This window comes from Crinia signifera, chromosome 7 (assembly GCF_055691185.1).
Source record: "Crinia signifera chromosome 7, ASM5569118v1, whole genome shotgun sequence".
Taxonomy (NCBI): domain Eukaryota; kingdom Metazoa; phylum Chordata; class Amphibia; order Anura; family Myobatrachidae; genus Crinia; species Crinia signifera.
The window spans coordinates 162,083,552-162,111,534 of NC_139223.1; the positions used below are offsets into that span (position 1 = coordinate 162,083,552).

General features: G+C 53.4%; 1 protein-coding gene across 1 annotated transcript; it reads left to right on the plus strand.

Annotated features, from left to right (window-relative positions):
• Nucleotides 1-518: 518 nt before the first annotated feature.
• CYP20A1 (cytochrome P450 family 20 subfamily A member 1) lies at nucleotides 519-27,901 on the plus strand. Its single transcript, XM_083154175.1, has 13 exons — nucleotides 519-830; nucleotides 2,502-2,551; nucleotides 3,176-3,342; nucleotides 4,948-5,093; nucleotides 13,793-13,960; nucleotides 15,441-15,519; nucleotides 17,331-17,446; nucleotides 17,532-17,586; nucleotides 21,162-21,282; nucleotides 21,452-21,563; nucleotides 23,832-23,896; nucleotides 24,300-24,389; nucleotides 25,999-27,901. Exons 1-13 carry the CDS (start codon nucleotides 759-761, stop codon nucleotides 26,147-26,149), a joined length of 1,392 nt encoding a protein of 463 aa, XP_083010301.1. The 5' UTR covers nucleotides 519-758; the 3' UTR covers nucleotides 26,150-27,901.
• The last annotated feature ends 82 nt before the right edge of the window (nucleotides 27,902-27,983 follow it).

Genomic DNA, 27,983 nt, shown 5'->3' on the forward strand with positions numbered 1-27,983 from the left:
GTTGTCGCTGAGATAGAAGGGTCTCTGAGCTGAGCGCTCTTTCGTTTCGGCCGCCCCTTCTTAAGGTTTCATGAAGATAGAGCGGAACTACGCACTTCTGGTGCTTTTCTCCCGAAGGTTGGGTCGGCGTTCCACATCAATCAGCTGATTGTTTGCTGTGTTCATTCTGTTATGAATGCTGTTTTCCAACTATGTTTTATTCTATGTTGGTGTGTGTGTCTTATGTTATGTTTAAGCTCCTCCTGGATAGTGTAAAACTATGCAATGGGTGACCATCGATAGGTTTACATATCGATAGTCACCCATTGCATAGTTTTACACTATCGATGGCCTGTTGCACGTTTGCCATCGATGGCAACCATCGATGGCAAAAGGCAGCGATGGCCATCCCTTATGTGCGTGTCTCTCGTTTCGCTGCTTTCTAATAAAAACTAAAGTGATGGAGGCGGGGCAAGCGACTTGTCCCCTCCCCCCGAATTCGCCACGGGGCAGAGGTCTGGGGACGTCATGCTTGTCATCCCGCCCATTCCGCCTCACAGCTGTGCAGTGTGTACCAGCACGCAGCCACTTCCGGGTTGTCAGACAGATTGACTTGCCGCGTCTGTGGCAGGGGGCGGTACCGATGACCGAGCTGCGGGCTGCCTGAGAGAGCTGAGACGGGGCTGGTTCCCATAGGGTCTGTGCGCCGGCTATTCCCTGTCCTGCTGTCCCCCACACCAGGTGTACCACTGTACCGGTCCTCCCCTGCAGTCGCCGGGATGCTGGACTTCGCTATATTCGCCATCACCTTCCTGCTGCTGCTGGTGGGAGCGGTGCTGTACCTGTACCCGGTAATGGGGCTGGGGTCACTCAGGGGTCTGTTCCTGCAGAAGGAGCTGTAATACCAGTCATTATATTGTATGTAGGTAGTGCTGTGTATTGTATGCTGTTTCACCTATGGTGGACGACGCGGCGTCCGTGCCGCCTGCCGGCTGGTGACGCAGCGTCCGTGACGGCTGGTGACGCGGCGTCCGTGCCGGCTGGTGACGCGGCGTCCGTGCCACCTGCCGGCTGTTGACGCGGCGTCCCTGCCGGCTGTTGACGCGGCGTCCCTGCCGGCTGGTGACGCGGCGTCCGTGCCTCCTGCCGGCTGGTGACGCGGCGTCCGTGCCTCCTGCCGGCTGGTGACGCGGCGTCCGTGCCTCCTGCCGGCTGGTGACGCGGCGTCCGTGCCTCCTGCCGGCTGGTGACGCGGCGTCCGTGCCTCCTGCCGGCTGGTGACGCGGCGTCCGTGCCTCCTGCCGGCTGGTGACGCGGCGTCCGTGCCGCCTGCCGGCTGGTGGCGCGGCGTCCCTGCCGGCTGGTGGCGCGGCGTCCCTGCCGCCTGCCGGCTGGTGACGCGGCGTCCGTGCCTCCTGCCGGCTGGTGACGCGGCGTCCGTGCCTCCTGCCGGCTGGTGACGCGGCGTCCGTGCCTCCTGCCGGCTGGTGACGCAGCGTCCGTGCCGCCTGCCGGCTGGTGGCGCGGCGTCCCTGCCGGCTGGTGGCGCGGCGTCCCTGCCGCCTGCCGGCTGGTGACGCGGCGTCCGTGCCGCGTGCCGGCTGGTGACGGGGCGTCCGTGCCGGCTGGTGACGGGGCGTCCGTGCCGGCTGGTGACGGGGCGTCCGTGCCGGCTGGTGACGGGGCGTCCGTGCCGGCTGGTGGCGCGGCGTCCGTGCCGGCTGGTGGCGCGGCGTCCGTGTCGGCTGGTGGCGCGGCGTCCGTGCCGGCTGGTGGCGCGGCGTCCGTGCCGGCTGGTGGCGCGGCGTCCGTGCCGGCTGGTGGCGCGGCGTCCGTGCCGGCTGGTGGCGCGGCGTCCGTGACGCGTGCCGGCTGGTGGTGCGGCGCCCCTGCCGGCTGGTGGCGCGGTGTCTGCGCTGCCTGCCCTGACACTTCCCATTCTAAGCATCATGCTAAAGGAATATTCCTATTACTTGGTGTACAGTAGATACTGCCTTTATTTTATTTAAGTTTGGGCAGATATTTCAGCCTATTATGTATTATTTGCACTCTTTTAATTTGTATTAATGATTAATTTAGCTGTAATTATTCAGATAAGGAGCATTCCGTGAACTAAAAGGCTCCCGCTAATTATGGCATTAAGTTACTATGACTCAGAGTTCAGTACTCGCATCCACATTTGGCTGGAGTTGCAGAAATAATACCATACGTTCTCTATTGGGCTGGGAAGATACATAAGAAAGTCTGACTATTGTGAATAAGTCTGATGTCGGAAACAGCATTTCCAGAGCTGAGTGCGTTGCCTCCGCTCATTACCGTGTCCGTGCAGGGTAAATGCTGACGTTTATTTGCTCATGTTTGCACTGATTTAATTAAATCTTTGCTGCCAAAGTTCCTCCCTTCCATATTACCGCAGTTTCCTTAACGGCGATGTGGTTTTCTGTTTCAGTAAATGTCATTGTATTTTGCATGCATTCTAACACCTACCATTTTTTATTTGTATTTTTTTCATACCCTTTTAGTCTTCCAGGCAGGCGTGTGGGATTCCCGGGCTTGCCCCTACGGAGGAGAAGTGAGTTATCTGATGTTAATGATGATTATGATCAGAGATTTGGGAGGCAGAGTGGGTTTTCGCACAAACTATAATACACCTTTTACACCAAAATCTCGGATCCGACTCGGTATCTGGAACACTGTTCCAATCCGGGTCGGATTCAGGATTTGTACAGTTTACACTGCAGTGCCGACCCATCTCCAAGCACTGGGACTGCCAGTTGCCATGCAGAGGGCAAGCCCAGCACCAAGGTAAACTACTGGGCTGCCCCCGCCTCCGTGCACCCCCTAGGCCCCGTCTGTGAGGTGAATGGATGCCACATACTGTACATGCACCCATTCACCTCCTCCCCAGCTTCTCTGCTGCCTGCGCACCCCGCCATACCCGCCCAACCTCCATACTTGGGTTCCCCTATTGGTGTAAATGAGCTGTTTACACTGCCCCACCTCCTGGCTCCTCCCTGGGTTCCACCCTGATCAGGACCTGGGTAGGATTCCTCCCCTCACTTCTCATTATCCTGTATTATGTGGGAAGGTGATTTATTTAGGGAAACTGGTACAGCTTCCAATATATCTCATGTCTGACCTTTCCTGGGGACACATTGTGTTTTACCACCGCTCCCTTCTTGCCTCTTCCTCCCAGGGATGGCAACCTCCAGGACATTGTGAACAGTGGGAGTCTGCACGAGTTCCTGGTGAACTTACATGAGAAGTTTGGGCCTGTTGCTTCCTTCTGGTTTGGTCGGCGACTTGTCGTCAGCCTGGGGTCTTTGGATCTGTTACGGCAGCACATCAACCCCAACAGAACATGTGAGTATATTCCGGAGTATGTGAGGGTTCTAGCATTACCAGCTATACGGGTTCTGTCCAGAGCTCTGAGACACATGGGCCCTGGGCCCCCTGCAGCCTATGGAGGGCGTAGAAGCCCTTAGCTATGGGTGGTCATGCAGCTTTGATAACTGCTAGGTATATAACATGAGAAGGAGGGGGAAACGCGTTTGGGACTACCACCCTCCCCACACATTGCTAGCTGTATTCTAGCCAGTGAATCCTGCTATTCTGTCATTTGAACCAGTGCTAATAGAACTGTGCTTTTACTTAAGCACTAGTCTCCGGCCATCTTCATTTACCCTTTCCCTCCTGCCCCCTCACCCTCATTGCACGGACCATTTCCAGCAAGGAGTACATGCTGAATCATCGGCACCACACTGTAAGCTACTACCAGTATGTACCCCCTTATCACTGGACTCATGTCCTTATATCTGAGGTGCAGATACCACATCTAACCCAGACCCAAGGGATTATGGCTCTAAGTCTACCTGCAGTGAGCACCCTTCTCCGTGGGACACTGTCATCCCTAAATTAGCTGCAGCCATTTACGCTGAACATCATCCCCAACACCCAGCCCACAGCTATTGCTCCCAGCCACAGACCTTTAGCCCAGTGACTTTTTGGACATTATTATACTATATTATATTATATTCCATCATTTTTAAGAACACCTGGTTACAAGCAAGGACTGGGATCTGTCACTGCCTATGTGATAGAACTATAGCTACCATAGCCAGTATAACACGCACTGTCGCCATGGTGATATTCCTGCATGTCACATACTAAGTGATGTGTGAGGTCCTATCTTCCTGACCGGACATGTAATTAGACTAGCCAATCATTGATATCTTACTCACTGATCCAGCCATTGGGTCATCATCCTGGTCACCCAAGTCATAATGTGGTGGATGCTAAGCCGAACGTATTGCCGACTTCACACAGCACATACATAGAAAATTGGCGCGTGCAAATGCGGGTAATACAGAGCCTACAGTTACCACCCCAGAGGCGCAGCTGTGGAGTGATTGGCCGTTGTCGTGTAGGTAATTATCAGTGAGGCGTGTTATATAGACAAGTGGGAATCCACCTTCTCTTATGCTCTGGTATAGTCACAAACAATGCAGGTCTGCGTTGTGGAAGTATGCTCCTATTTCTCATACGCCTGACTTACACGCATTGGGGGTTATTCTAGTTCAGGCACAATCACTTTCTTATGTACAAAACCATGTGCACTGCAGGTGGGGCAGATGTAACATGTGCAGAGAGAGTTATATTTGGGTGTTTTACTGTTTCTGTGCAGTGTAAATACTGTCCGCTTTATTTTTACACTGCAATACAGATATCAGTTTGAAGTACAAACCCCACCCAAATCTACCTTTCTGCACTGTTACATCTGCCCCACCTGCAGTGCACATGGTTTTGTCCATTAGAGAGTGATTGTGCCTTTGCGAGTGAACTAGAATAACCCCCATTGTGTGGATTACTAGTTATGAAGATGAGTGGGGAACCCATGGAACAGCTGTTAGATTTGAAGCTTCAGCACATGCAATATTCAGTTGTTGTGTCCTTCCTCTCCTCCCATAGCGGACCCCTTTCAGATGATGCTGAAATCTCTCTTGGGATACCAGTCGGGAGTTATTGGCGAAGTGTCAGAGAGTCATGCTCAGAAGAAGCTGTATGAACACGCCATCAATAAGTCTCTGCAAAGCAACTTCAGCATCATAGTAAAGGTACTCAGCTTAAAGTCCTATTTGTCAGCCAGAGATTGCTGGGCGGTACGGCTGGCGTGTGCGTGCGCTGAGAGCTGCAGCTTGTGTCGGGCAGGAGGTGACTGCTTCTTCCCCCTACTCCCTGTACAGATTGGTCAGCCAGAGATTGCTGGGCGGTACGGCTGGCGTGTGCGTTGCCTGAGAGCTGCAGCTTGTATCGGGCAGGAGGTGACTGCTTCTTCCCCCTACTCCCTGTACAGATTGGTCAGCCAGAGATTGCTGGGCGGTACTGCTGGCATGTGTGTGCGCTGAGAGCTGCAGCTGGTATCAGGCAGGAGGTGACTGCTTCTTCCCCCTACTCCCTGTACAGATTGGTCAGCCAGAGATTGCTGGGCGGTACGGCTGGCGTGTGCGTGCGCTGAGAGCTGCAGCTTGTATCGGCCAGGAGGTTACTGCTTCTTCCCCCTACTCCCTGTACAGATTGGTCAGCCAGAGATTGCTGGGCGGTACGGCTGGCGTGCGCTGAGAGCTGCAGCTTGTATCGGCCAGGAGGTTAATGCTTCTTCCCCCTACTCCCTGTACAGATTGGTCAGCCAGAGATTGCTGGGCGGTACGGCTGGCGTGTGCGTTGCCTGAGCTGCAGCTTGTATCGGCCAGGAGGTGACTGCTTCTTCCCCCTACTCCCTGTACAGATTGGTCAGCCAGAGATTGCTGGGCGGTACGGCTGGCATGTGCGTGCGCTGAGAGCTGCAGCTTGTATTGGCCAGGAGGTGACTGCTTCTTTCCCCTACTCCCTGTACAGATTGGTCAGCCAGAGATTGCTGGGCGGTACGGCTGGCGTGCACTGAGAGCTGCAGCTTGTATCGGGCAGGAGGTGACTGCTTCTTCCCCCTACTCCCTGTAAAGATTGGTCAGCCAGAGATTGCTGGGCGGTACTGCTGGCGTGTGCGTGCGCTGAGAGCTGCAGCTTGTATCGGCCAGGAGGTGACTGCTTCTTCCCCCTACTCCCTGTACAGATTGGTCAGCCAGAGATTGCTGGGCGGTACGGCTGGTGTCCGCTGAGAGCTGCAGCTTGTGTCGGGCAGGAGGTGACTGCTTCTTCCCCCTACTCCCTGTACAGATTGGTCTGCCAGAGATTGCTGGGCGGTACGGCTGGCGTGTGCGTGCGCTGAGAGCTGCAGCTTGTATCGGCCAGGAGGTTACTGCTTCTTCCCCCTACTCCCTGTACAGATTGGTCAGCCAGAGATTGCTGGGCGGTACGGCTGGCGTGCGCTGAGAGCTGCAGCTTGTATCGGCCAGGAGGTTAATGCTTCTTCCCCCTACTCCCTGTACAGATTGGTCAGCCAGAGATTGCTGGGCGGTACGGCTGGCGTGTGCGTTGCCTGAGCTGCAGCTTGTATCGGCCAGGAGGTGACTGCTTCTTCCCCCTACTCCCTGTACAGATTGGTCAGCCAGAGATTGCTGGGCGGTACGGCTGGCATGTGCGTGCGCTGAGAGCTGCAGCTTGTATTGGCCAGGAGGTGACTGCTTCTTTCCCCTACTCCCTGTACAGATTGGTCAGCCAGAGATTGCTGGGCGGTACGGCTGGCGTGCACTGAGAGCTGCAGCTTGTATCGGGCAGGAGGTGACTGCTTCTTCCCCCTACTCCCTGTAAAGATTGGTCAGCCAGAGATTGCTGGGCGGTACTGCTGGCATGTGCGTGCGCTGAGAGCTGCAGCTTGTATCGGCCAGGAGGTGACTGCTTCTTCCCCCTACTTCCTGTACAGATTGGTCAGCCAGAGATTGCTGGGCGGTACGGCTGGCGTGTGCGTGCGCTGAGTGCTGCAGCTTGTATCGGCCAGGAGGTTACTGCTTCTTCCCCCTACTCCCTGTACAGATTGAAATGCCAGAGATTGCTGGGCGGTACGGCTGGCGTGTGCGTGCGCTGAGAGCTGCAGCTTGTATCGGCCAGGAGGTGACTGCTTCTTCTCCCTACTCCCTGTACAGATTGAAAAGCCAGAGATTGCTGGGCGGTACGGCTGGCGTGTGCGTGCGCTGAGAGCTGCAGCTTGTATCGGCCAGGAGGTTAATGCTTCTTCCCCCTACTCCCTGTACAGATTGGTCAGCCAGAGATTGCTGGGCGGTACGGCTGGTGTCCGCTGAGAGCTGCAGCTTGTGTCGGGCAGGAGGTGACTGCTTCTTCCCCCTACTCCCTGTACAGATTGGTCTGCCAGAGATTGCTGGGCGGTACGGCTGGCGTGTGCGTGCGCTGAGAGCTGCAGCTTGTATCGGCCAGGAGGTTACTGCTTCTTCCCCCTACTCCCTGTACAGATTGGTCAGCCAGAGATTGCTGGGCGGTACGGCTGGCGTGCGCTGAGAGCTGCAGCTTGTATCGGCCAGGAGGTTAATGCTTCTTCCCCCTACTCCCTGTACAGATTGGTCAGCCAGAGATTGCTGGGCGGTACGGCTGGCGTGTGCGTTGCCTGAGCTGCAGCTTGTATCGGCCAGGAGGTGACTGCTTCTTCCCCCTACTCCCTGTACAGATTGGTCAGCCAGAGATTGCTGGGCGGTACGGCTGGCATGTGCGTGCGCTGAGAGCTGCAGCTTGTATTGGCCAGGAGGTGACTGCTTCTTTCCCCTACTCCCTGTACAGATTGGTCAGCCAGAGATTGCTGGGCGGTACGGCTGGCGTGCACTGAGAGCTGCAGCTTGTATCGGGCAGGAGGTGACTGCTTCTTCCCCCTACTCCCTGTAAAGATTGGTCAGCCAGAGATTGCTGGGCGGTACTGCTGGCATGTGCGTGCGCTGAGAGCTGCAGCTTGTATCGGCCAGGAGGTGACTGCTTCTTCCCCCTACTTCCTGTACAGATTGGTCAGCCAGAGATTGCTGGGCGGTACGGCTGGCGTGTGCGTGCGCTGAGTGCTGCAGCTTGTATCGGCCAGGAGGTTACTGCTTCTTCCCCCTACTCCCTGTACAGATTGAAATGCCAGAGATTGCTGGGCGGTACGGCTGGCGTGTGCGTGCGCTGAGAGCTGCAGCTTGTATCGGCCAGGAGGTGACTGCTTCTTCTCCCTACTCCCTGTACAGATTGAAAAGCCAGAGATTGCTGGGCGGTACGGCTGGCGTGTGCGTGCGCTGAGAGCTGCAGCTTGTATCGGCCAGGAGGTTAATGCTTCTTCCCCCTACTCCCTGTACAGATTGGTCAGCCAGAGATTGCTGGGCGGTACTGCTGGCATGTGCGTGCGCTGAGAGCTGCAGCTTGTATCGGCCAGGAGGTTACTGCTTCTTCCCCCTACTCCCTGTACAGATTGGTCAGCCAGAGATTGCTGGGCGGTACTGCTGGCATGTGCGTGCGCTGAGAGCTGCAGCTTGTATCGGCCAGGAGGTGACTGCTTCTTCCCCCTACTTCCTGTACAGATTGGTCAGCCAGAGATTGCTGGGCGGTACTGCTGGCATGTGCGTGCGCTGAGAGCTGCAGCTTGTATCGGCCAGGAGGTTAATGCTTCTTCCCCCTACTCCCTGTACAGATTGGTCAGCCAGAGATTGCTGGGCGGTACGGCTGGCGTGTGCGTGCGCTGAGTGCTGCAGCTTGTATCGGCCAGGAGGTTACTGCTTCTTCCCCCTACTCCCTGTACAGATTGAAAAGCCAGAGATTGCTGGGCGGTACGGCTGGCGTGTGCGTGCGCTGAGAGCTGCAGCTTGTATCGGCCAGGAGGTGACTGCTTCTTCCCCCTGCTCCCTGTACAGATTGGTCAGCCAGAGATTGCTGGGCGGTACGGCTGGCGTGTGCGTGTGCTGAGAGCTGCAGCTTGTATCGGCCAGGAGGTTAATGCTTCTTCCCCCTACTCCCTGTACAGATTGGTCAGCCAGAGATTGCTGGGCGGTACTGCTGGCATGTGCGTGCGCTGAGAGCTGCAGCTTGTATCGGCCAGGAGGTGACTGCTTCTTCCCCCTGCTCCCTGTACAGATTGGTCAGCCAGAGATTGCTGGGCGGTACGGCTGGCGTGTGCGTGTGCTGAGAGCTGCAGCTTGTATCGGCCAGGAGGTTAATGCTTCTTCCCCCTACTCCCTGTACAGATTGGTCAGCCAGAGATTGCTGGGCGGTACTGCTGGCGTGCACTGAGAGCTGCAGCTTGTATCGGCCTGGAGGCGACTGCTTCTTCCCCCTACTCCCTGTACAGATTGGTCAGCCAGAGATTGCTGGGCGGTACGGCTGGCGTGCACTGAGAGCTGCAGCTTGTATCGGGCAGGAGGTGACTGCTTCTTGCCCCTACTCCCTGTACAGATTGGTCAGCCAGAGATTGCTGGGCGGTACGGCTGGCATGTGCGTGCGCTGAGAGCTGCAGCTTGTATTGGCCAGGAGGTGACTGCTTCTTTCCCCTACTTCCTGTACAGATTGGTCAGCCAGAGATTGCTGGGCGGTACGGCTGGCGTGTGCGTGCGCTGAGAGCTGCAGCTTGTATCGGCCAGGAGGTGACTGCTTCTTCCCCCTACTCCCTGTACAGATTGGTCAGCCAGAGATTGCTGGGCGGTACGGCTGGCGTGCACTGAGAGCTGCAGCTTGTATCGGCCAGGAGGTGACTGCTTCTTCCCCCTGCTCCCTGTACAGATTGGTCAGCCAGAGATTGCTGGGCGGTACGGCTGGCGTGTGCGTGCGCTGAGAGCTGCAGCTTGTATCGGCCAGGAGGTGACTGCTGCTTCCCCCTACTTCCTGTACAGATTGGTCAGCCAGAGATTGCTGGGCGGTACGGCTGGCGTGTGCGTGCGCTGAGCGCTGCAGCTTGTATCGGCCAGGAGGTGACTGCTTCTTCCCCCTGCTCCCTGCACAGATTGGTCAGCCAGAGATTGCTGGGCGGTACGGCTGGCGTGTGCGTGTGCTGAGAGCTGCAGCTTGTATCGGCCAGGAGGTTAATGCTTCTTCCCCCTACTCCCTGTACAGATTGGTCAGCCAGAGATTGCTGGGCGGTACTGCTGGCATGTGCGTGCGCTGAGAGCTGCAGCTTGTATCGGCCAGGAGGTGACTGCTTCTTCCCCCTACTTCCTGTACAGATTGGTCAGCCAGAGATTGCTGGGCGGTACTGCTGGCATGTGCGTGCGCTGAGAGCTGCAGCTTGTATCGGCCAGGAGGTTAATGCTTCTTCCCCCTACTCCCTGTACAGATTGGTCAGCCAGAGATTGCTGGGCGGTACGGCTGGCGTGTGCGTGCGCTGAGTGCTGCAGCTTGTATCGGCCAGGAGGTTACTGCTTCTTCCCCCTACTCCCTGTACAGATTGAAAAGCCAGAGATTGCTGGGCGGTACGGCTGGCGTGTGCGTGCGCTGAGAGCTGCAGCTTGTATCGGCCAGGAGGTGACTGCTTCTTCCCCCTGCTCCCTGTACAGATTGGTCAGCCAGAGATTGCTGGGCGGTACGGCTGGCGTGTGCGTGTGCTGAGAGCTGCAGCTTGTATCGGCCAGGAGGTTAATGCTTCTTCCCCCTACTCCCTGTACAGATTGGTCAGCCAGAGATTGCTGGGCGGTACTGCTGGCATGTGCGTGCGCTGAGAGCTGCAGCTTGTATCGGCCAGGAGGTGACTGCTTCTTGCCCCTACTCCCTGTACAGATTGGTCAGCCAGAGATTGCTGGGCGGTACTGCTGGCGTGTGTGTGCACTGAGAGCTGCAGCTTGTATCGGCCTGGAGGCGACTGCTTCTTCCCCCTACTCCCTGTACAGATTGGTCAGCCAGAGATTGCTGGGCGGTACGGCTGGCATGTGCGTGCGCTGAGAGCTGCAGCTTGTATTGGCCAGGAGGTGACTGCTTCTTTCCCCTACTTCCTGTACAGATTGGTCAGCCAGAGATTGCTGGGCGGTACGGCTGGCGTGTGCGTGCGCTGAGAGCTGCAGCTTGTATCGGCCAGGAGGTGACTGCTTCTTCCCCCTGCTCCCTGTACAGATTGGTCAGCCAGAGATTGCTGGGCGGTACGGCTGGCGTGTGCGTGCGCTGAGAGCTGCAGCTTGTATCGGCCAGGAGGTGACTGCTGCTTCCCCCTACTTCCTGTACAGATTGGTCAGCCAGAGATTGCTGGGCGGTACGGCTGGCGTGTGCGTGCGCTGAGCGCTGCAGCTTGTATCGGCCAGGAGGTGACTGCTTCTTCCCCCTGCTCCCTGTACAGATTGGTCAGCCAGAGATTGCTGGGCGGTACGGCTGGCGTGTGCGTGTGCTGAGAGCTGCAGCTTGTATCGGCCAGGAGGTTAATGCTTCTTCCCCCTACTCCCTGTACAGATTGGTCAGCCAGAGATTGCTGGGCAGTACGGCTGGCGTGTGCGTGCGCTGAGAGCTGCAGCTTGTATCGGCCAGGAGGTGACTGCTTCTTCCCCCTGCTCCCTGTACAGATTGGTCAGCCAGAGATTGCTGGGCGGTACGGCTGGCGTGTGCGTGTGCTGAGAGCTGCAGCTTGTATCGGCCAGGAGGTTAATGCTTCTTCCCCCTACTCCCTGTACAGATTGGTCAGCCAGAGATTGCTGGGCGGTACTGCTGGCGTGCACTGAGAGCTGCAGCTTGTATCGGCCTGGAGGCGACTGCTTCTTCCCCCTACTCCCTGTACAGATTGGTCAGCCAGAGATTGCTGGGCGGTACGGCTGGCGTGTGCGTGCGCTGAGAGCTGCAGCTTGTATCGGGCAGGAGGTGACTGCTTCTTCCCCCTGCTCCCTGTACAGATTGGTCAGCCAGAGATTGCTGGGCGGTACGGCTGGCGTGTGCGTGCGCTGAGAGCTGCAGCTTGTATCGGCCAGGAGGTGACTGCTTCTTCCCCCTGCTCCCTGTACAGATTGGTCAGCCAGAGATTGCTGGGCGGTACGGCTGGCATGTGCGTGCGCTGAGAGCTGCAGCTTGTATTGGCCAGGAGGTGACTGCTTCTTTCCCCTACTTCCTGTACAGATTGGTCAGCCAGAGATTGCTGGGCGGTACGGCTGGCGTGTGCGTGCGCTGAGAGCTGCAGCTTGTATCGGCCAGGAGGTGACTGCTTCTTCCCCCTGCTCCCTGTACAGATTGATCAGCCAGAGATTGCTGGGCGGTACGGCTGGCGTGTGCGTGCGCTGAGAGCTGCAGCTTGTATCGGCCAGGAGGTGACTGCTGCTTCCCCCTACTTCCTGTACAGATTGGTCAGCCAGAGATTGCTGGGCGGTACGGCTGGCGTGTGCGTGCGCTGAGAGCTGCAGCTTGTATCGGCCAGGAGGTGACTGCTTCTTCCCCCTACTTCCTGTACAGATTGGTCAGCCAGAGATTGCTGGGCGGTACGGCTGGTGCGTGCACTGAGAGCTGCAGCTTGTATCGGCCAGGAGGGGACTGCTTCTTCCCCCTACTCCCTGTAAAGATTGGTCAGCCAGAGATTGCTGGGCGGTATGGCTGGCGTGTGCGTGCGCTGAGAGCTGCAGCTTGTATCGGCCAGGAGGTGACTGCTTCTTCCCCCTGCTCCCTGTACAGATTGGTCTGCCAGAGATTGCTGTGCGGTACGGCTGGCGTGTGCGTGCGCTGAGAGCTGCAGCTTGTATCGGCCAGGAGGTGACTGCTTCTTCCCCCTACTCCCTGTACAGATTGGTCAGCCAGAGATTGCTGGGCGGTACGGCTGGTGTGCACTGAGAGCTGCAGCTTGTATCGGCCTGGAGGCGACTGCTTCTTCCCCCTACTCCCTGTACAGATTGGTCAGCCAGAGATTGCTGGGCGGTACGGCTGGCGTGTGCGTGCGCTGAGAGCTGCAGCTTGTATCGGCCAGGAGGTGACTGCTTCTTCCCCCTACTTCCTTTACAGATTGGTCAGCCAGAGATTGCTGGGCGGTACGGCTGGCGTGTGCGTGCGCTGAGAGCTGCAGCTTGTATCGGCCAGGAGGTGACTGCTTCTTCCCCCTACTCCCTGTACAGATTGGTCAGCCAGAGATTGCTGGGCGGTACGGCTGGCGTGTGCGTGCGCTGAGAGCTGCAGCTTGTATCGGGCAGGAGGTGACTGCTTCTTCCCCCTACTCCCTGTACATATTGGTCTCCTGTCCCCTTTGTTAGGTCCAGGTTCCGTTGTTACTCCCCGTGGTTCTCCGACCATACTTGTCTGTAGGTTTGCTGGATTTCGAGTGAATCTTTAGATTTCTTTCTATAACAATGACCTGTTCGAAGAGTTATCAGTACTATTCCTTATCACCGTAAATGGATTCTACCAGGCATGTCTAAACTGTGTCCCCCAGCGGTTGTAAAACTACACATCCCAGCATGCCTTGCCATAGTTTTAGCATTCCTTAATCGCTAAACGGTGGCAAGGCATGATGGGACTTGTAGTTTCACGACAGCTGGAGGGCCATAGCTTGGACATGCCTGGGTTAGACAGACACGAGACGGGACGTTTCTTCAGAGACACCCAAGGTGCAAGTTACTGTAAGATTGGTGTCCCACCAGTATTGTGTAGAGACAGGTATGCAGTGTTTAATCATGGCGGTTACATCTCTGCGGGGGTTCGGTTCTTATGTCTTCACGCTAGGCTGTTCTAGCAGCGCGCCATGCTCTGCCGGGTGAGTTCTGTCCTGTGCCTTGCTTATGAACAACATAAGATACCCCGACTGGATCACACGCGATACACGTGTGCAGTCTTTCCAAATCTAACTCTCTGCACATGTTACATCTGCCCCACCTATAATGGGGAAGATCTTACTAAGCCACCTGGGTAGTGAGAGGCTTCAGGAATGTTCTCTCCATGAGTCTGATGATCATATTGTCTTCCGCAGCTTTCTGAGGAGTTGCTGGCGAAGTGGAGCTCGTACCCTCAGTCTCAGCATGTGCCCCTGTGCCAGCACATGCTTGGCTTTGCCATGAAGTCTGTCACTCAAGCAGCAATGGGCAGCAGCTTCGAAGATGATCAGGAGGTTGTCCGATTCCGCAAGAACCATGAAGCCGTAAGTACTGAGTGGGAGGAATGGGCTAGTAATGTCCCGCAGGCCGCACCTGGTCACTCGTCGCCATGACCACTGAGCGGGAGGAGCAGGCTAGTTATGCACTGCATACACCATGACCACTGAGCTGGAGGAATGGGCTAGTGATGTACCGCAGGCCGCACCTGGTCACTCCCCAGCTGTGACCACTGAGCTGAAGCAATGGGCTAGTGATCTAGTGCAGGCCGCACTCACCAGCCATGACCACTGAGCGGGAGGAATGGGCTAGTAATGTACTGCAGGCCGCACTCACCAGCCATGACCACTGAGCGGGAGGAACGGGCTAGTGATGTACTTCATACGCACTCACTAGCTATGACCACTGAGCGGGAGGAACGGGCTAGTGATGCACTACATACGCACTCGCCAGCCATGACCACTGAGTTTGAGAAATGGGCTAGTGATGTACCGCAGGCTGCACCTGGTCACTCCCCAGCTGTGACCACTGAGCTGGACGAACGGGCTAGTGATGTACCGCAGGCCTCATCTGGTCACTCGTCAGCCATAACCACTGAGCGGGAGGAACGGGCTAGTGATAAACAGCATACGCCATGACCACTGAGCTGAAGCAATGGGCTAGTGATGTACTGCAGGCAGCACCTGGTCACTCGACAGCAGTGATTACTGAGCGGTAGGAACGGGTTAGTGATGCACTACATACGCACTCGCCAGCCATGACCACTGAGCTGGAGCAATGGGCTAGTGATTTACCGCAGGCCGCACCTGGTCACTCGCCAGCCATGACTACTGAGCTGGAAGAATGGGCTAGTGGTATGCAGCATACCTACTCGCCACCCGTGACTACTGAGCTGGAGGAATGGGCTAGTGATATATGCAGCATACCTACTCGCCACCCGTGACTACTGAGCTGGAGGAATGGGCTAGGGGTGTACTGTATACGCACTCACCAGCCGTGACCACTGAGCAGAAAGAATGGGCTAGTGATCTAGCGCAGGCCGCACCTGGTCACTCCCCAGCTGTGACCACTGAGCAGGAGGAATGGGCTAGTGAAGTCCTGTGTTTTTAGTCCTTCAGTCTCTCCTGTTCTAGTGAATAGAGTGACTACTGTAGCATGCAGGTGTACCAGTCACCATGTATGAATATTTTTCCTTCATGGCTTGTGCAGATGTGGAACGTGGTATGCGGCTAGGACGTGGGGGGTTGCGTGGCTCATGCAGATGTGGTGTGTGTATAACGTGGAAGTGGCATCTGGATGCTTAGTTCTGGTGTGCTGTTTCTCTGGCTAGAAAGCACTCGCAGGTGTGAGGCTTCATAAGTCCATACAAATGTTAGCGTTTAATCCCTTGTGGTCCAGCGTTCCCTTTCCCTTGCATTACCATGTGCAGCCTGTTGGTGGCAGCATTGTCTGTCTGTAGGGAGAACATGGTGGTGGTAACCAGAGGAGCACAGCACATGTTACTGGTGGGGTGATTTGTCGTTTCAGATCTGGTCTGAGATTGGGAAGGGTTTCCTTGATGGCTCAATAGAGAGGAGCCCCAGCCGCAAAAAACACTATGAAAATGGTGAGTGTTTTTTTTTTATTAAAATCAATCCATAAAAAGTTGGCAGCATGTTCTTGTAATAACCTAGCATGTCTTCGACGCTAGGGGCGGAGTCAGTGTTCTGAGTATGTTATGAGATAGCTGAGCAGGTGCGGGGGTACAAGGTGGGGTGAGGCTGGATGTATGAGGTGTCTCACACTGCATGGTGTACTGAGGCTGGATGTATGAGGTATATCATGCTGCACGGTGTACTGAGGCTGGGTGTATGAGGTATATCACGCTGCATGGTGTACTGAGGCTGGGTGTATGAGTATATTACGCTGCACGGTGTACTGAGGCTGGATGTATGAGGTATATCACACTGCACGGTGTACTGAGGCTGGATGTATGAGGTATATCACGCTGCATGGTGTACTGAGGCTGGATGTATGAGGTATATCACGCTGCATGGTGTACTGAGGCTGGATGTATGAGGTATATAACGCTGCATGGTGTACTGAGGCTGGATGTATGAGGTATATCACGCTGCACGGTGTACTGAGGCTGGATGTATGAGGTATATCACGCTGCACGGTGTACTGAGGCTGGATGTATGAGGTATATTACGCTGCACGGTGTACTGAGGCTGGATGTATGAGGTATATCACGCTGCATGGTGTACTGAGGCTGGATGTATGAGTTATCTCACGCTGCATGGTGTACTGAGGCTGGATGTATGAGGTATATCACACTGCATGGTGTACTGAGGCTGGATGTATGAGGTATATCACGCTGCACGGTGTACTGAGGCTGGATGTATGAGACGCTGCACGGTGTACTGAGGCTGGATGTATGAGGTATATTACGCTGCATGGTGTACTGAGGCTGGATGTATGAGGTATATTACGCTGCACGGTGTACTGAGGCTGGATGTATGAGGTATATCACGCTGCATGGTGTACTGAGGCTGGATGTATGAGACGCTGCACGGTGTACTAAGGCTGGATGTATGAGGTATATTACGCTGCATGGTGTACTGAGGCTGGATGTATGAGGTATATTACGCTGCACGGTGTACTGAGGCTGGATGTATGAGGTATATCTCACTGCATGGTGTACTGAGGCTGGATGTATGAGACGCTGCACGGTGTACTGAGGCTGGATGTATGAGGTATATCACGCTGCACGGTGTACTGAGGCTGGATGTATGAGGTATATCATGCTGCACGGTGTACTGAGGCTGGATGTATGAGGTATCGCATGCTGCACGGTGTACTGAGGCTGGATGTATGAGGTATATCACGGTGTACTGAGGCTGGATGTATGAGGTATATCACGCTGCATGGTGTACTGAGGCTGGATGTATGAGGTATATCACGCTGCATGGTGTATAGAGGCTGGATATATGAGGTATATCACGGTGTACTGAGGCTGGATGTATGAGGCGCTGCATGGTGTACTGAGGCTGGGTGTATGACTACCAGTCCTAGTGTAATACAATTTGAGGTGTAGATCTCTGGGTGATTCTTTTGTTGTGTGAAGACTAAATTAAACATTCAATAGGATATTTGTTCTGTTAGAGGTACCTCAGCCTCCATATATAATTGTATGGGAGATTCTGCATCCGTATATCAAGGCTGACAACGTCGCTAGTAACTGTGCACCCCCGCGTATCATACACCTGTTGCTGGACAGAACGTAAATACAGTTAGTATATTGTTAGTAGCTAATGTAAGATCCTCCTGACCTCCCCAATCGCATGTGCGTCAGTATAACACACCGGCACTGCGTTATGTCCGCGGCAATCATGTTCATTTGTCGGAGTGACAGAAGTTTCCCTTTTGTGGTTTAAGCTCTGATGGAGATGGAGACCGTGCTGAAGAAAGCCATCAAGGAGCGCAGGGGGAAGAATCCAGGCCGCCACGTGTTCATGGACTCCTTGCTGCAAGGGAACCTGAGTGAGAAGCAGGTGAGTTGGGGACCAGCATGGGGTGCTCACAGACTATATTACGCCAGCTGGCACTGATGTAACCCGGGCGCTGTGTTCTCCGCAGGTCCTGGAAGACAGTATGATCTTCTCCTTGGCGGGCTGCGTGATCACGGCTAACCGTGAGTTTCCTTCTGTTACTGCGACACTGACTTCTATTAGCAAAGCATAAAAAGCACTTAACTGGGCAAAACTATGCTGCGCTGCATGTGGGGCAGAAGTAACAGGTGCAGAGAATTACATTTGGATACTTGCTGATTTTTCAGGTAACTCACACGTTGGACAGCATTTATTCATTTTGAATACCCCCCAATTCTCACTCTCTGCACATGTTACATCTGCCCCATCTGCAGTGTAGCATGGTTTTGTTTATTTGTGTACTTTTTGCTTTGCTTGTAACTTTGAATTAAGCTTCTAAGCTGGATACACACTATTAGATCTATCTTCAGCTGAGTTGATCTGTAGATCTATCTCTCATCAGATCTGTACTGTCTGACGTCACATCTATCTGGGCCTATTTATATTTCTGGCACTTGCCATTAAATCTGTCTCTGAGGCCATCTGGGGGGCGTAGGGAAAGTTAAGGAGCCACCCTTAATACTGCAGGTCCAGGTTTGTGTTTAATGTATTCAGGGCATAAAGTGGTCATGCAGAAGTGGGGGAACTTATTTCTCTATGCCACCTAATTACCCCCCCCCCCCCCTCTCTTCCCCCCATTAAGCAGAGACAGGGCCATTGGTAGGGTTTCTAGAATGATTTTCTGTGAGAATTACTGTGCTGGGTGAAAGTGAAGGTTAAAATGTTCCACCTCACCATTAGAGGTGGTGGAACTCAGTTCCACCCTGTTCCCCCTCACTTTAACCCCTGAATGTATTGATGATAAAGTCTGATAAATCGGCTGATTTGAAATAGTTGTAAAGTGTATTGTACTATGTACGATGTGTGTGTAAGAAACGTCCTCCAACAATACGCTTCTTCCCTTAGCCTCCAGTTTAAATTTAAAAAAGGAGGAACTAAGGTGACCACACCCTTTGCATATGCCCAACCTAATTAGGGAGGGGGCATAGTGTCCCCCACATTAGAACACGAAGGACATGCACTGACCCTGGGGTGGGAGTTTCGGGGGTAACTTGAGGATAAATGACATCACAGAAAGGGTAGTGGATAAGTGGAATAGCCTCCCATCAGAGGTGGTAGAGCTTTTTCTACACACTTGGGATGGACCTGAGGATACAATACTAAAGACCGAATGAGGTTTGCGGGTACGGTTACAGACTAGATTACGGCTCTGACAGTTACTTTATCCATTCGGGGGGACAGTCTGCCTCATGGGGATGTGCATATGGGGGAGGGTATGCTCAGCCTTGGGTTCATCCAGATGCCGAATCCCTAGACACCAAGTCCTCACCCCTCATTAGTAAGGAGGAATTGCATGTAAATGAACGTTCTAGGTTCTCGCTTGTTGTAGAAGGATATAGATTGTTACTCCGTGACACGGTCAGTTGGATGATGTAAGTTTGGTTTATCTATGCTTTTCTACATACCATAGGATGCTCACATTAGGCGGGCGCCGTCCGCACACATGGCTGATGGTAATGCAGCTGCTCACGTGACCATTTCTGTACGGCGCCTATGCTACACATCTGTCAGCGCCTGGTCTCTCTGCTCCTGTGCAGTGTCATCGCTGTCTGCTTCCTCTGTTCTGTTCTCCCGTAGTGTGTCACTGTGCGTCTGGGATGCTGTGTACCTGGTGATCACAGGTAATGGTTTCTGTTCGTCCCTCCACTAACTCTGCATATGAAGCATGGTCTGTCTGCCTGAGAGTCCAGCATCAGTACCGCATTATATCTCATCTAGGCACCCGAATGCTTCGTCCATATGGCTGGATTGCTCACAGACACACGATCAAGGGAAATATTATTTATTTGCTTATTATATCCTGGATGGGTTTAGAACCGACAGGCGTTTCACAGTAACGTTTCCTTCTCGCCCTAGAATTGAACGGTTTTTGGTGCCTTACTCTGAGCTAATAGGGCTGTAGGACAATGGTGTGGAACCACAGTTGGTGTAAGGCAGTGGTCAGGGAACTCGGTCCTCATTACCCCACGCAGTGCATGTTTTGCAGGTCTCCTGACAGAATCACAAGTGAAATGATTAACTCCACCTGCGGACCTTATAAAATATGTCTGTGAGTAATTAGTACACCTGTGCACCTGCTAAGTTACCAGCAAAACATGCACTGTGGGGTAATGAGGACCGAGTTCCCTGACCACTGGTGTAAGGAATGTTCCTGGTGCAGAGGGTCTAGCAATGGTTGTACCTGAGGATTCGTGGTGGGAGCGTCATCTCGCGGTGAGGTTTCGTGGTGGGAGCGTCGCCTCGCCGTGAGGTTTCGTGGTGGGAGCGCCGCCTCGCCGTGAGGTTTCGTGGTGGGAGCGCCGCCTCGCGGTGAGGTTTCGTGGTGGGAGCGCCGCCTCGCCGTGAGGTTTCGTGGTGGGAGCGCCGCCTCGCCTTGAGGTTTCGTGGTGGGAGCGTCGCCTCGCGGTGAGGTTTCGTGGTGGGAGCGTCGCCTCGCGGTGAGGTTTCGTGGTGGGAGCGCCGCCTCGCGGTGAGGTTTCGTGGTGGGAGCGCCGCCTCGCCTTGAGGTTTCGTGGTGGGAGCGTCGCCTCGCGGTGAGGTTTCGTGGTGGGAGCGTCGTCTCGCCACACCTGAGACTCACTCCTGGGTCAGAGATACATTGTTGCTGGTGGGTTCTCTTCAGTAGGACACTGTGCACAGACATGTAGTCACTGCAGTCATATTTGGGCCTAGTTGAGCAGCAGATTAGCCCCGCCCATAAACATGGCTACTCCAGAAGGTGCTATAACGCTGAGCAGCTGGTACGGTCTTACACATTATAACAGCCATTTCTGTACTGCGCCTGCATGCACACATACTTACGCTTCCATACATGTGCAGATTCCTACTCATTGTGCATTAATGGCTCCTTATTACTAGAGTGGCGGGAGGGGGCACGCATGCACAGCGCGAGTACAGGGAGGCAGCACCTGTGCATGTGGCGGTCAGGATGCCGATCACTCCCTGCTGCAATGTATGTGCTGATAATGCACAGCTGCTTCTGATTGTGACCTGATCTATGTAAATGGCAGATAAAGCTGATGTATGATGTGAGGGCCGCACATACTGTACTGTGGGGGGGTTCTCCGTCACTGTGTCCTCTGTCCAGTCTCTGCCACAGAATGTACCCAGCTCCCAGAGTCCCGTCTGAGTGCATGCCCAGCCTGCCATCTGCCCAGGTTATTGCGTTGTAGCCCGTTATACCATAGTGGATGTAGTGGAGAGTCGGGGTCGCCGTTTATGTGAGGGGGGCGCTTGTCATCTAGGTCTATGATTCCATCAGAGGAATATTATTATAATGCAAAATTATATGTACATTTTTACTGAAGTCGTTTCCTGCTTTTTAATTAATCGCTACTTACATATTTATGCTTTATGTTACACTGCATGGGTCATGCTCATTGGACTGCACTGGTGCATTGTCGCAGCCTGACACTAACCTTCCCTTTAGTGCCTATCCCCTCCTCCCGCGCAGCCTAACCGGATCCCCTCGATATAACCTGCCCGCAGCCTGATGAGTCTCAGAGGTGGTAGACCTGGCATAATGACCCCAGGGTTCCTAACGTTCCCTCTCTTCCAGTGTGCACTTGGGCCATCTACTTCCTAACCACGGCTGAAGGTGTCCAGGAGAAGTTCCACAAGGAGGTGACCACAGTCCTGGGTAAAGGACCGATCACAATGGAGAAGTTGGAGCAGCTCAGGTGGGTCCCTGCGGTGATGAATTACTAATATTCATTCTGTTACACTCAGATACGTTTATTATATTAGTATATTAGATCAATGGATTCTAGTTGGTGGTAGATCCCTATTGTCCGCCCCCATTGCGGCAGCTTTTTAGGATGTCTTATCCCATGTCCTCTTCTACAACAGCTATGGCCGACAGATACTGTGCGAGACAGTCAGGACGGCTAGCCTCACCCCCATTGCTGCCCGCCTGCAGGAGCTGGAAGGGAGGATAGACCAACACGTCATCCCTAAAGAGGTACAGTAGCCGTTATATGACGGTAAGAGAGCATTGTGTTCCGTGTACCCTGTAATAGTGACCTGCCCCGGGTATGTCCGCTTAGTGGTTATATGATGGTGAGAGCGTTGTGTTCTGTGTACCCTGTAATAGTGACCTGTCCCGGGGATGTCAGCTTAGTGGTTATATGATGGTGCGAGCGTTGTGTTCCGTGTACCCTGTAATAGTGACCTGTCCCGGGGATGACAGCTTAGTGGTTATATGATGGTGAGAGCGTTGTGTTCCGTGTACCCTGTAATAGTGACCTGTCCCGGGGATGTCAGCTTAGTGGTTATATGATGGTGAGAGCGTTGTGTTCTGTGTACCCTGTAATAGTGACCTGTCCCGGGGATGTCAGCTTAGTGGTTATATGATGGTGAGAGCGTTGTGTTCCGTGTACCCTGTAATAGTGACCTGTCCCGGGGATGACAGCTTAGTGGTTATATGATGCTGAGAGGGTTGTGTTCTGTGTACCCTGTAATAGTGACCTGCCCCGGGGATGACAGCTTAGTGGTTATATGATGGTGAGAGCGTTGTGTTCTGTGTACCCTGTAATAGTGACCTGTCCCGGGGATGACTGCTTAGTGGTTCTATGATGGTGAGAGCGTTGTGTTCTGTGTACCCTGTAATAGTGACCTGTCCCGGGGATGTCAGCTTAGTGGTTATATGATGGTGCGAGCGTTGTGTTCCGTGTACCCTGTAATAGTGACCTGTCCCGGGGATGTCAGCTTAGTGGTTATATGATGGTGAGAGCGTTGTGTTCTGTGTACCCTGTAATAGTGACCTGTCCCGGGGATGTTGGCTTAGTGGTTATGTGATGGTGAGAGCGTTGTGTTCCGTGTACCCTGTAATAGTGACCTGTCCCGGGTATGTCCGCTTAGTGGTTATATGATGGTGAGAGGGTTGTGTTCTGTGTACCCTGTAATAGTGACCTGTCCCGGGTATGTCCGCTTAGTGGTTATATGATGGTGAGAGGGTTGTGTTCTGTGTACCCTGTAATAGTGACCTGTCCCTGGGATGTCAGTTTAGTGGTTATATGATGGTGAGAGCGTTGTGTTCTGTGTACCCTGTAATAGTGACCTGTCCCGGGTATGTCCGCTTAGTGGTTATATGATGGTGAGAGGGTTGTGTTCTGTGTACCCTGTAATAGTGACCTGTCCCTGGGATGTCAGTTTAGTGGTTATATGATGGTGAGAGCGTTGTGTTCTGTGTACCCTGTAATAGTGACCTGTCCCGGGTATGTCCGCTTAGTGGTTATATGATGGTGAGAGCGTTGTGTTCTGTGTACCCTGTAATAGTGACCTGTCCCGGGGATGTTGGCTTAGTGGTTATATGATGGTGAGAGGGTTGTGTTCTGTGTACCCTGTAATAGTGACCTGTCCCGGGTATGTCCGCTTAGTGGTTATATGATGGTGAGAGGGTTGTGTTCTGTGTACCCTGTAATAGTGACCTGCCCCGGGGATGTCAGTTTAGTGGTTATATGATGGTGAGAGCGTTGTGTTCTGTGTACCCTGTAATAGTGACCTGTCCCGGGTATGTCCGCTTAGTGGTTATATGATGCTGAGAGGGTTGTGTTCCGTGTACCCTGTAATAGTGACCTGTCCCTGGGATGTCAGTTTAGTGGTTATATGATGGTGAGAGCGTTGTGTTCTGTGTACCCTGTAATAGTGACCTGTCCCAGGGATGACAGCTTAGTGGTTCTATGATGGTGAGAGCGTTGTGTTCTGTGTACCCTGTAATAGTGACCTGCCCCGGGGATGTCAGCTTAGTGGTTATATGATGGTGAGAGCGTTGTGTTCTGTGTACCCTGTAATAGTGACCTGTCCCGGGGATGACTGCTTAGTGGTTCTATGATGGTGAGAGCGTTGTGTTCTGTGTACCCTGTAATAGTGACCTGTCCCGGGGATGTCAGCTTAGTGGTTATGTGATGGTGAGAGCGTTGTGTTCTGTGTACCCTGTAATAGTGACCTGTCCCGGGGATGTCAGCTTAGTGGTTATGTGATGGTGAGAGCGTTGTGTTCCGTGTACCCTGTAATAGTGACCTGTCCCGGGGATGTCAGCTTAGTGGTTATATGATGGTGAGAGCGTTGTGTTCCATGTAATATTTACTACTGTATGCTGGGATTATTATCTGTACAGTGATATTTGCATAGTGTGTCCAGTTACATCACTAATACAAATTAGGCTTAATCTGCATATTACAAAGGTCTAATGAGTGCGAATGGATAATGTAATGTGTCCCGATTGCAGACGCTGGTGCTGTACGCCCTTGGTGTAGTTCTCCAGGATAGCGCGGCCTGGCCGTCAGCCTACAGGTACGTCTCCCGCTACCACTGCTTAGCATAATGCAGGTCTTGGGTTCTCTATTTCAGATTGTTTTTGTTTTAACCCATTACTGTCTATATAACCAGTATGAACATTGAATTGGTGTATTTAGTGGTCATCGTGCCTGTTTATGCATCTGTGCTGATCACATTATACTGTATTGCTTTCTCTTATCTTTACCTGTGCAGCGTTTAACAATCTAACAACTTTCTTTTTGCTTCTCTTGCTCTGCCTGCGCGGGTGCAATCCCTTCGCCCTCCAGCTGCCCTGCGCGGGTGCGCTCCAGCTGCCTGTTACTATGTGTGTTTGCCCACTGTCCGCATATTTGCACACACGCTCGGTCCAGAAGCTTTAAACCACTGAAATGAAGAAATGTTTTATGTCCTCATTCAGATTCAGTCCGGACAGATTTGAGGAGGATTCGGCCAAACAGAACCTGACGCTGTTGGGTTTCTCGGGCAGCCAGGAGTGTCCCGAGCTCAGGTACGGCTGATAACTCCGCTCTGCGTTTTATTTGACGTTGCAGAAATGTTGCGTTTGGTGCGAGCTCTGCTTCCAGCTGTATGACAGCGGCTTTGTGTGGCCATACCGTAGTGGTGTGTACAACTGTCCTTCCCTGGTGAGGCTGATTGTCCCACTGGTCCTGCTGCAATCTCATCATGTGCTTGTTACAAGCGTCTCATGATGGTAATGATGTACTCAGGGGAAACACATGTAAACACAGATAGCGCATATACTACATACAGACAGGGCTTAGTGGGAACTGAACCCACAATCTTAGTGATGTGAGGCTACAATGCTAGCCATTGAGTTTTAATCAGCAAAATGCTGTTTTTGAATGGGCCTGATTCAGATCTGATCGCTGCTCTGCTAAGTGCCAGAGTGAAATCCTGCCCTGTCTGCGAAAAGTAGCTGGATCGGCAGTTCCCTGCAAATCCATTCGTAACTTGCTCACCAAGAAATGATTCCCCAGTGTAGTGTTCCCTCTAGAAATGAGGGCGGGCAGGGCGCCGCCGCACGGGGGCAGCTCAAGGGGGGTGGACCGGGCCCGCCAACGTCACAGTTGTGGGAGGACCCGGGCAGCCGACGTCACAAAAGGGGCGTGCCCGGGCCGCAACGTCATGAAAAGGGGCGGGCCCGTCGCCACCGTCACTAAAGGGGGCATGCCCGGCCTCGCCGAAGTTACCGTGCTGCCGGGGAAGCGCTGGGAATCGCCGTCTAAGGCGACGTTGCGCTTCCCCGTGCACACAGCCAGGGCAGGCACCACGCTGTTTAAGCGGGGTGCTGCTAGCAGGGCAGGACGCATTTTGCCCTGTAAAAATCGGGCAGGGCGCAGCGCCCCGCTAAAACAGCATAGAGGGAACACTACCAGTGTGTGCAGTCTGTGCGTAGCCCAGGACTTACTCAGCGGCTGTTATAGAATCAGGCTGATCGGGGGCGGAGCTGATGTCACATGACTTCCCCTCACACACCTGGTCACGCCTGCGTATTACCTGACACTCCCAGATAACAGCCGCTCACCATGTAATGATTCCCCAGTCTGTGCGTATCCCAGGACTTACTCAGCGGCTGTGATAGAATCAGGCTGATCGGGGGCGGAGCTGACATCACATGACTTCCCCTCATACACCTGGCCACACCTGCATTATCCCTGACACTCCCAGATAACAGCCGCTCCCCATGTAATGATCAGGCTGATCGGGGGCGGAGCTGACGTCACATGACTTGCCCTTATACACCTGGCCACCTTCGGGACTGTACCTCCTGATTTTGTGGCTGCTTCCAGTCAGGTGCCACCCTCCTTTCTAAACTTTACTGACATCAAGAGACCAAACCTATTGTCACCCGTTCAGCTAAGGAACTGCGCTGCCCAGTTATTGCTGTAACATGAACGCTGTGTACTCTCCGTCTGGTATAACTAATAGGAGGAAACAATTAGCGGCCTGTGGCAATGCTCTGCAGTGACTTGGTTCTCCGCAGTGCTGCTGTATATTGCATTTGTGTTTTTTTTTTTTTCTTCCCTACTGTATGAAAGGTGATGGTTGTTTTTCCTTGTGGTAAATCCAATGTTTCTTTATGCTTCTGTCCCTAGGTTTGCCTACATGGTGGCCATGGTCCTTCTCTGTGTCCTTGTGAAGAAGCTACAGCTACTGCCTGTTAAAGGTCAGGTTATGGAGAGCAAATATGAGCTAGTAACTTCTCCAAAAGAAGAGGCCTGGATCACGGTGTCTAAGAGGAGCTAGAGCCCCCGCTGGTCACTGCCCCGGATCCCCGTCAGCTGGAGATGCGGAGAATCTCTCCTATCAGAATACAGGCATTTGGCATCTTCTCCTGTGGCAAACCTTTCAGCCTGTGTAAAGGTCGTACATCCCTGCCCGTCAGTAATGCACAGCTCACCAACTTGTGTGATCTGAGGAACAGAAACTGCCTGTCTAGTCCCCCTCAGTCCCCCAGAAACGGATCCCCACCATTGTTCTCTGGTTTGTGCTGAGAGCTGCTTTATGACCACAGGACCTCTTCCACCCACGCAGTGTTACATGTAATCGTCTCTCGTCCCACAATGGATTTTCCAGATACAATGTGTAGGTGTATAGGAAATGATCTCTATTTCAGACCACGTGGTAGCGGATTCCTGCGCTGTTATCACCGCCATATTGCCGTTACCGTGTCAGCATTAAATATATTCATCAATATTCAGATTTTTTTCCATTGTCAGCATTTGCAGAACACAATAATACGCTAATGTATAGTTCTCCGCATCATTTACCAGTTACCCTGTATAAAAGGACGCTTTCCGCTGAGCTTCTTATCACTTATATTGTAAGGAGATCTTCTGACGTCAAGGAAGTGTTTAATTCTGTTATTGAAGATGTTTTAGCGGAATCACCAACCAGCTGGGATCTGCTGATCACCTCACATGCGATTAATGACTGCTTCAATACTACGGCCCTGTATATAGCTGCCAGCCTGGATGCCACCTCCTGCCTGCATACCGCTGCCAGCCTGGATGCCACCTCCTGCCTGCATACCGCTGCCAGCCTGGATGCCACCTCCTGCCTGCATACCGCTGCCAGCCTGGATGCCACCTCCTGCCTGCATACCGCTGCCAGCCTGCGTGCCACCCCCTGCCTGCATACCGCTGCCAGCCTGCGTGCCACCCCCTGCCTGCGTACCACCCCCTGCCTGCGTACCACCCCCTGCCTGCATACCGCTGCCAGCCTGCGTGCCACCCCCTGCCTGCATACCGCTGCCAGCCTGCGTACCACCCCCTGCCTGCGTACCACCCCCTGCCTGCATACCGCTGCTTGCCACCCCCTGCCTGCATTTGCGATGGCTAAAACTGTGATGTGATGGATGACGATTGCAGCGATATGTTGCGATGTTTATCAGTGAGTCTGACATTACCCAGCCTGTCAATCAGTCAGAGGTGTTTGTATTTCTGAGATGCGAGCGTAGGATCTGTCTGCACATGCGCAGTGTCCCAATAATCGTTAAACTGTGGTACTCATCACCTGCAGATGTTACTGAATCAGGCCCTTTGTCAAGTAGGTTTAAAAAAAAAATTGCTCCCAAGTTTTTTTATTATTATTTTAATATGCCCTCAGATACCAATGCATAATTAATGGTTTCTGTGATGCTATGAAGAAGTAGAACAGAGTGTGCCCAGAGGAGCGCTCTGTAATATGTCGTATCAGTAGTGTAACTGTAGTAAGTGATAAATACTCGGAGCACCTCTGGAGCGATTTCATACCAGAGCGCCGCGCCGAGCGTTCTAGCACCACTGGTATCCACGTAGCCTGGTCCTAACACGTGGAGGCAGCTGCATTGTGCTATAATTACACGTACGTACATCACCCGGATAATGTAGCAATGATAACTAGGACTGGACCTCCTGTGCCTTCTCTCTGTGTAAGCAGCAGCGACACCACAACTATGTTGGTTACAATTCTCATTCTGAAAGCAAGAAACACAAAATAAACTGGTTTTGTACATTTTATTGTGTGCACGAACAATGCCTTTTTTTTTAATAAGTAATATTTAGTAAAAGGAAATACAATAAAGTGAAGAAACCTATAT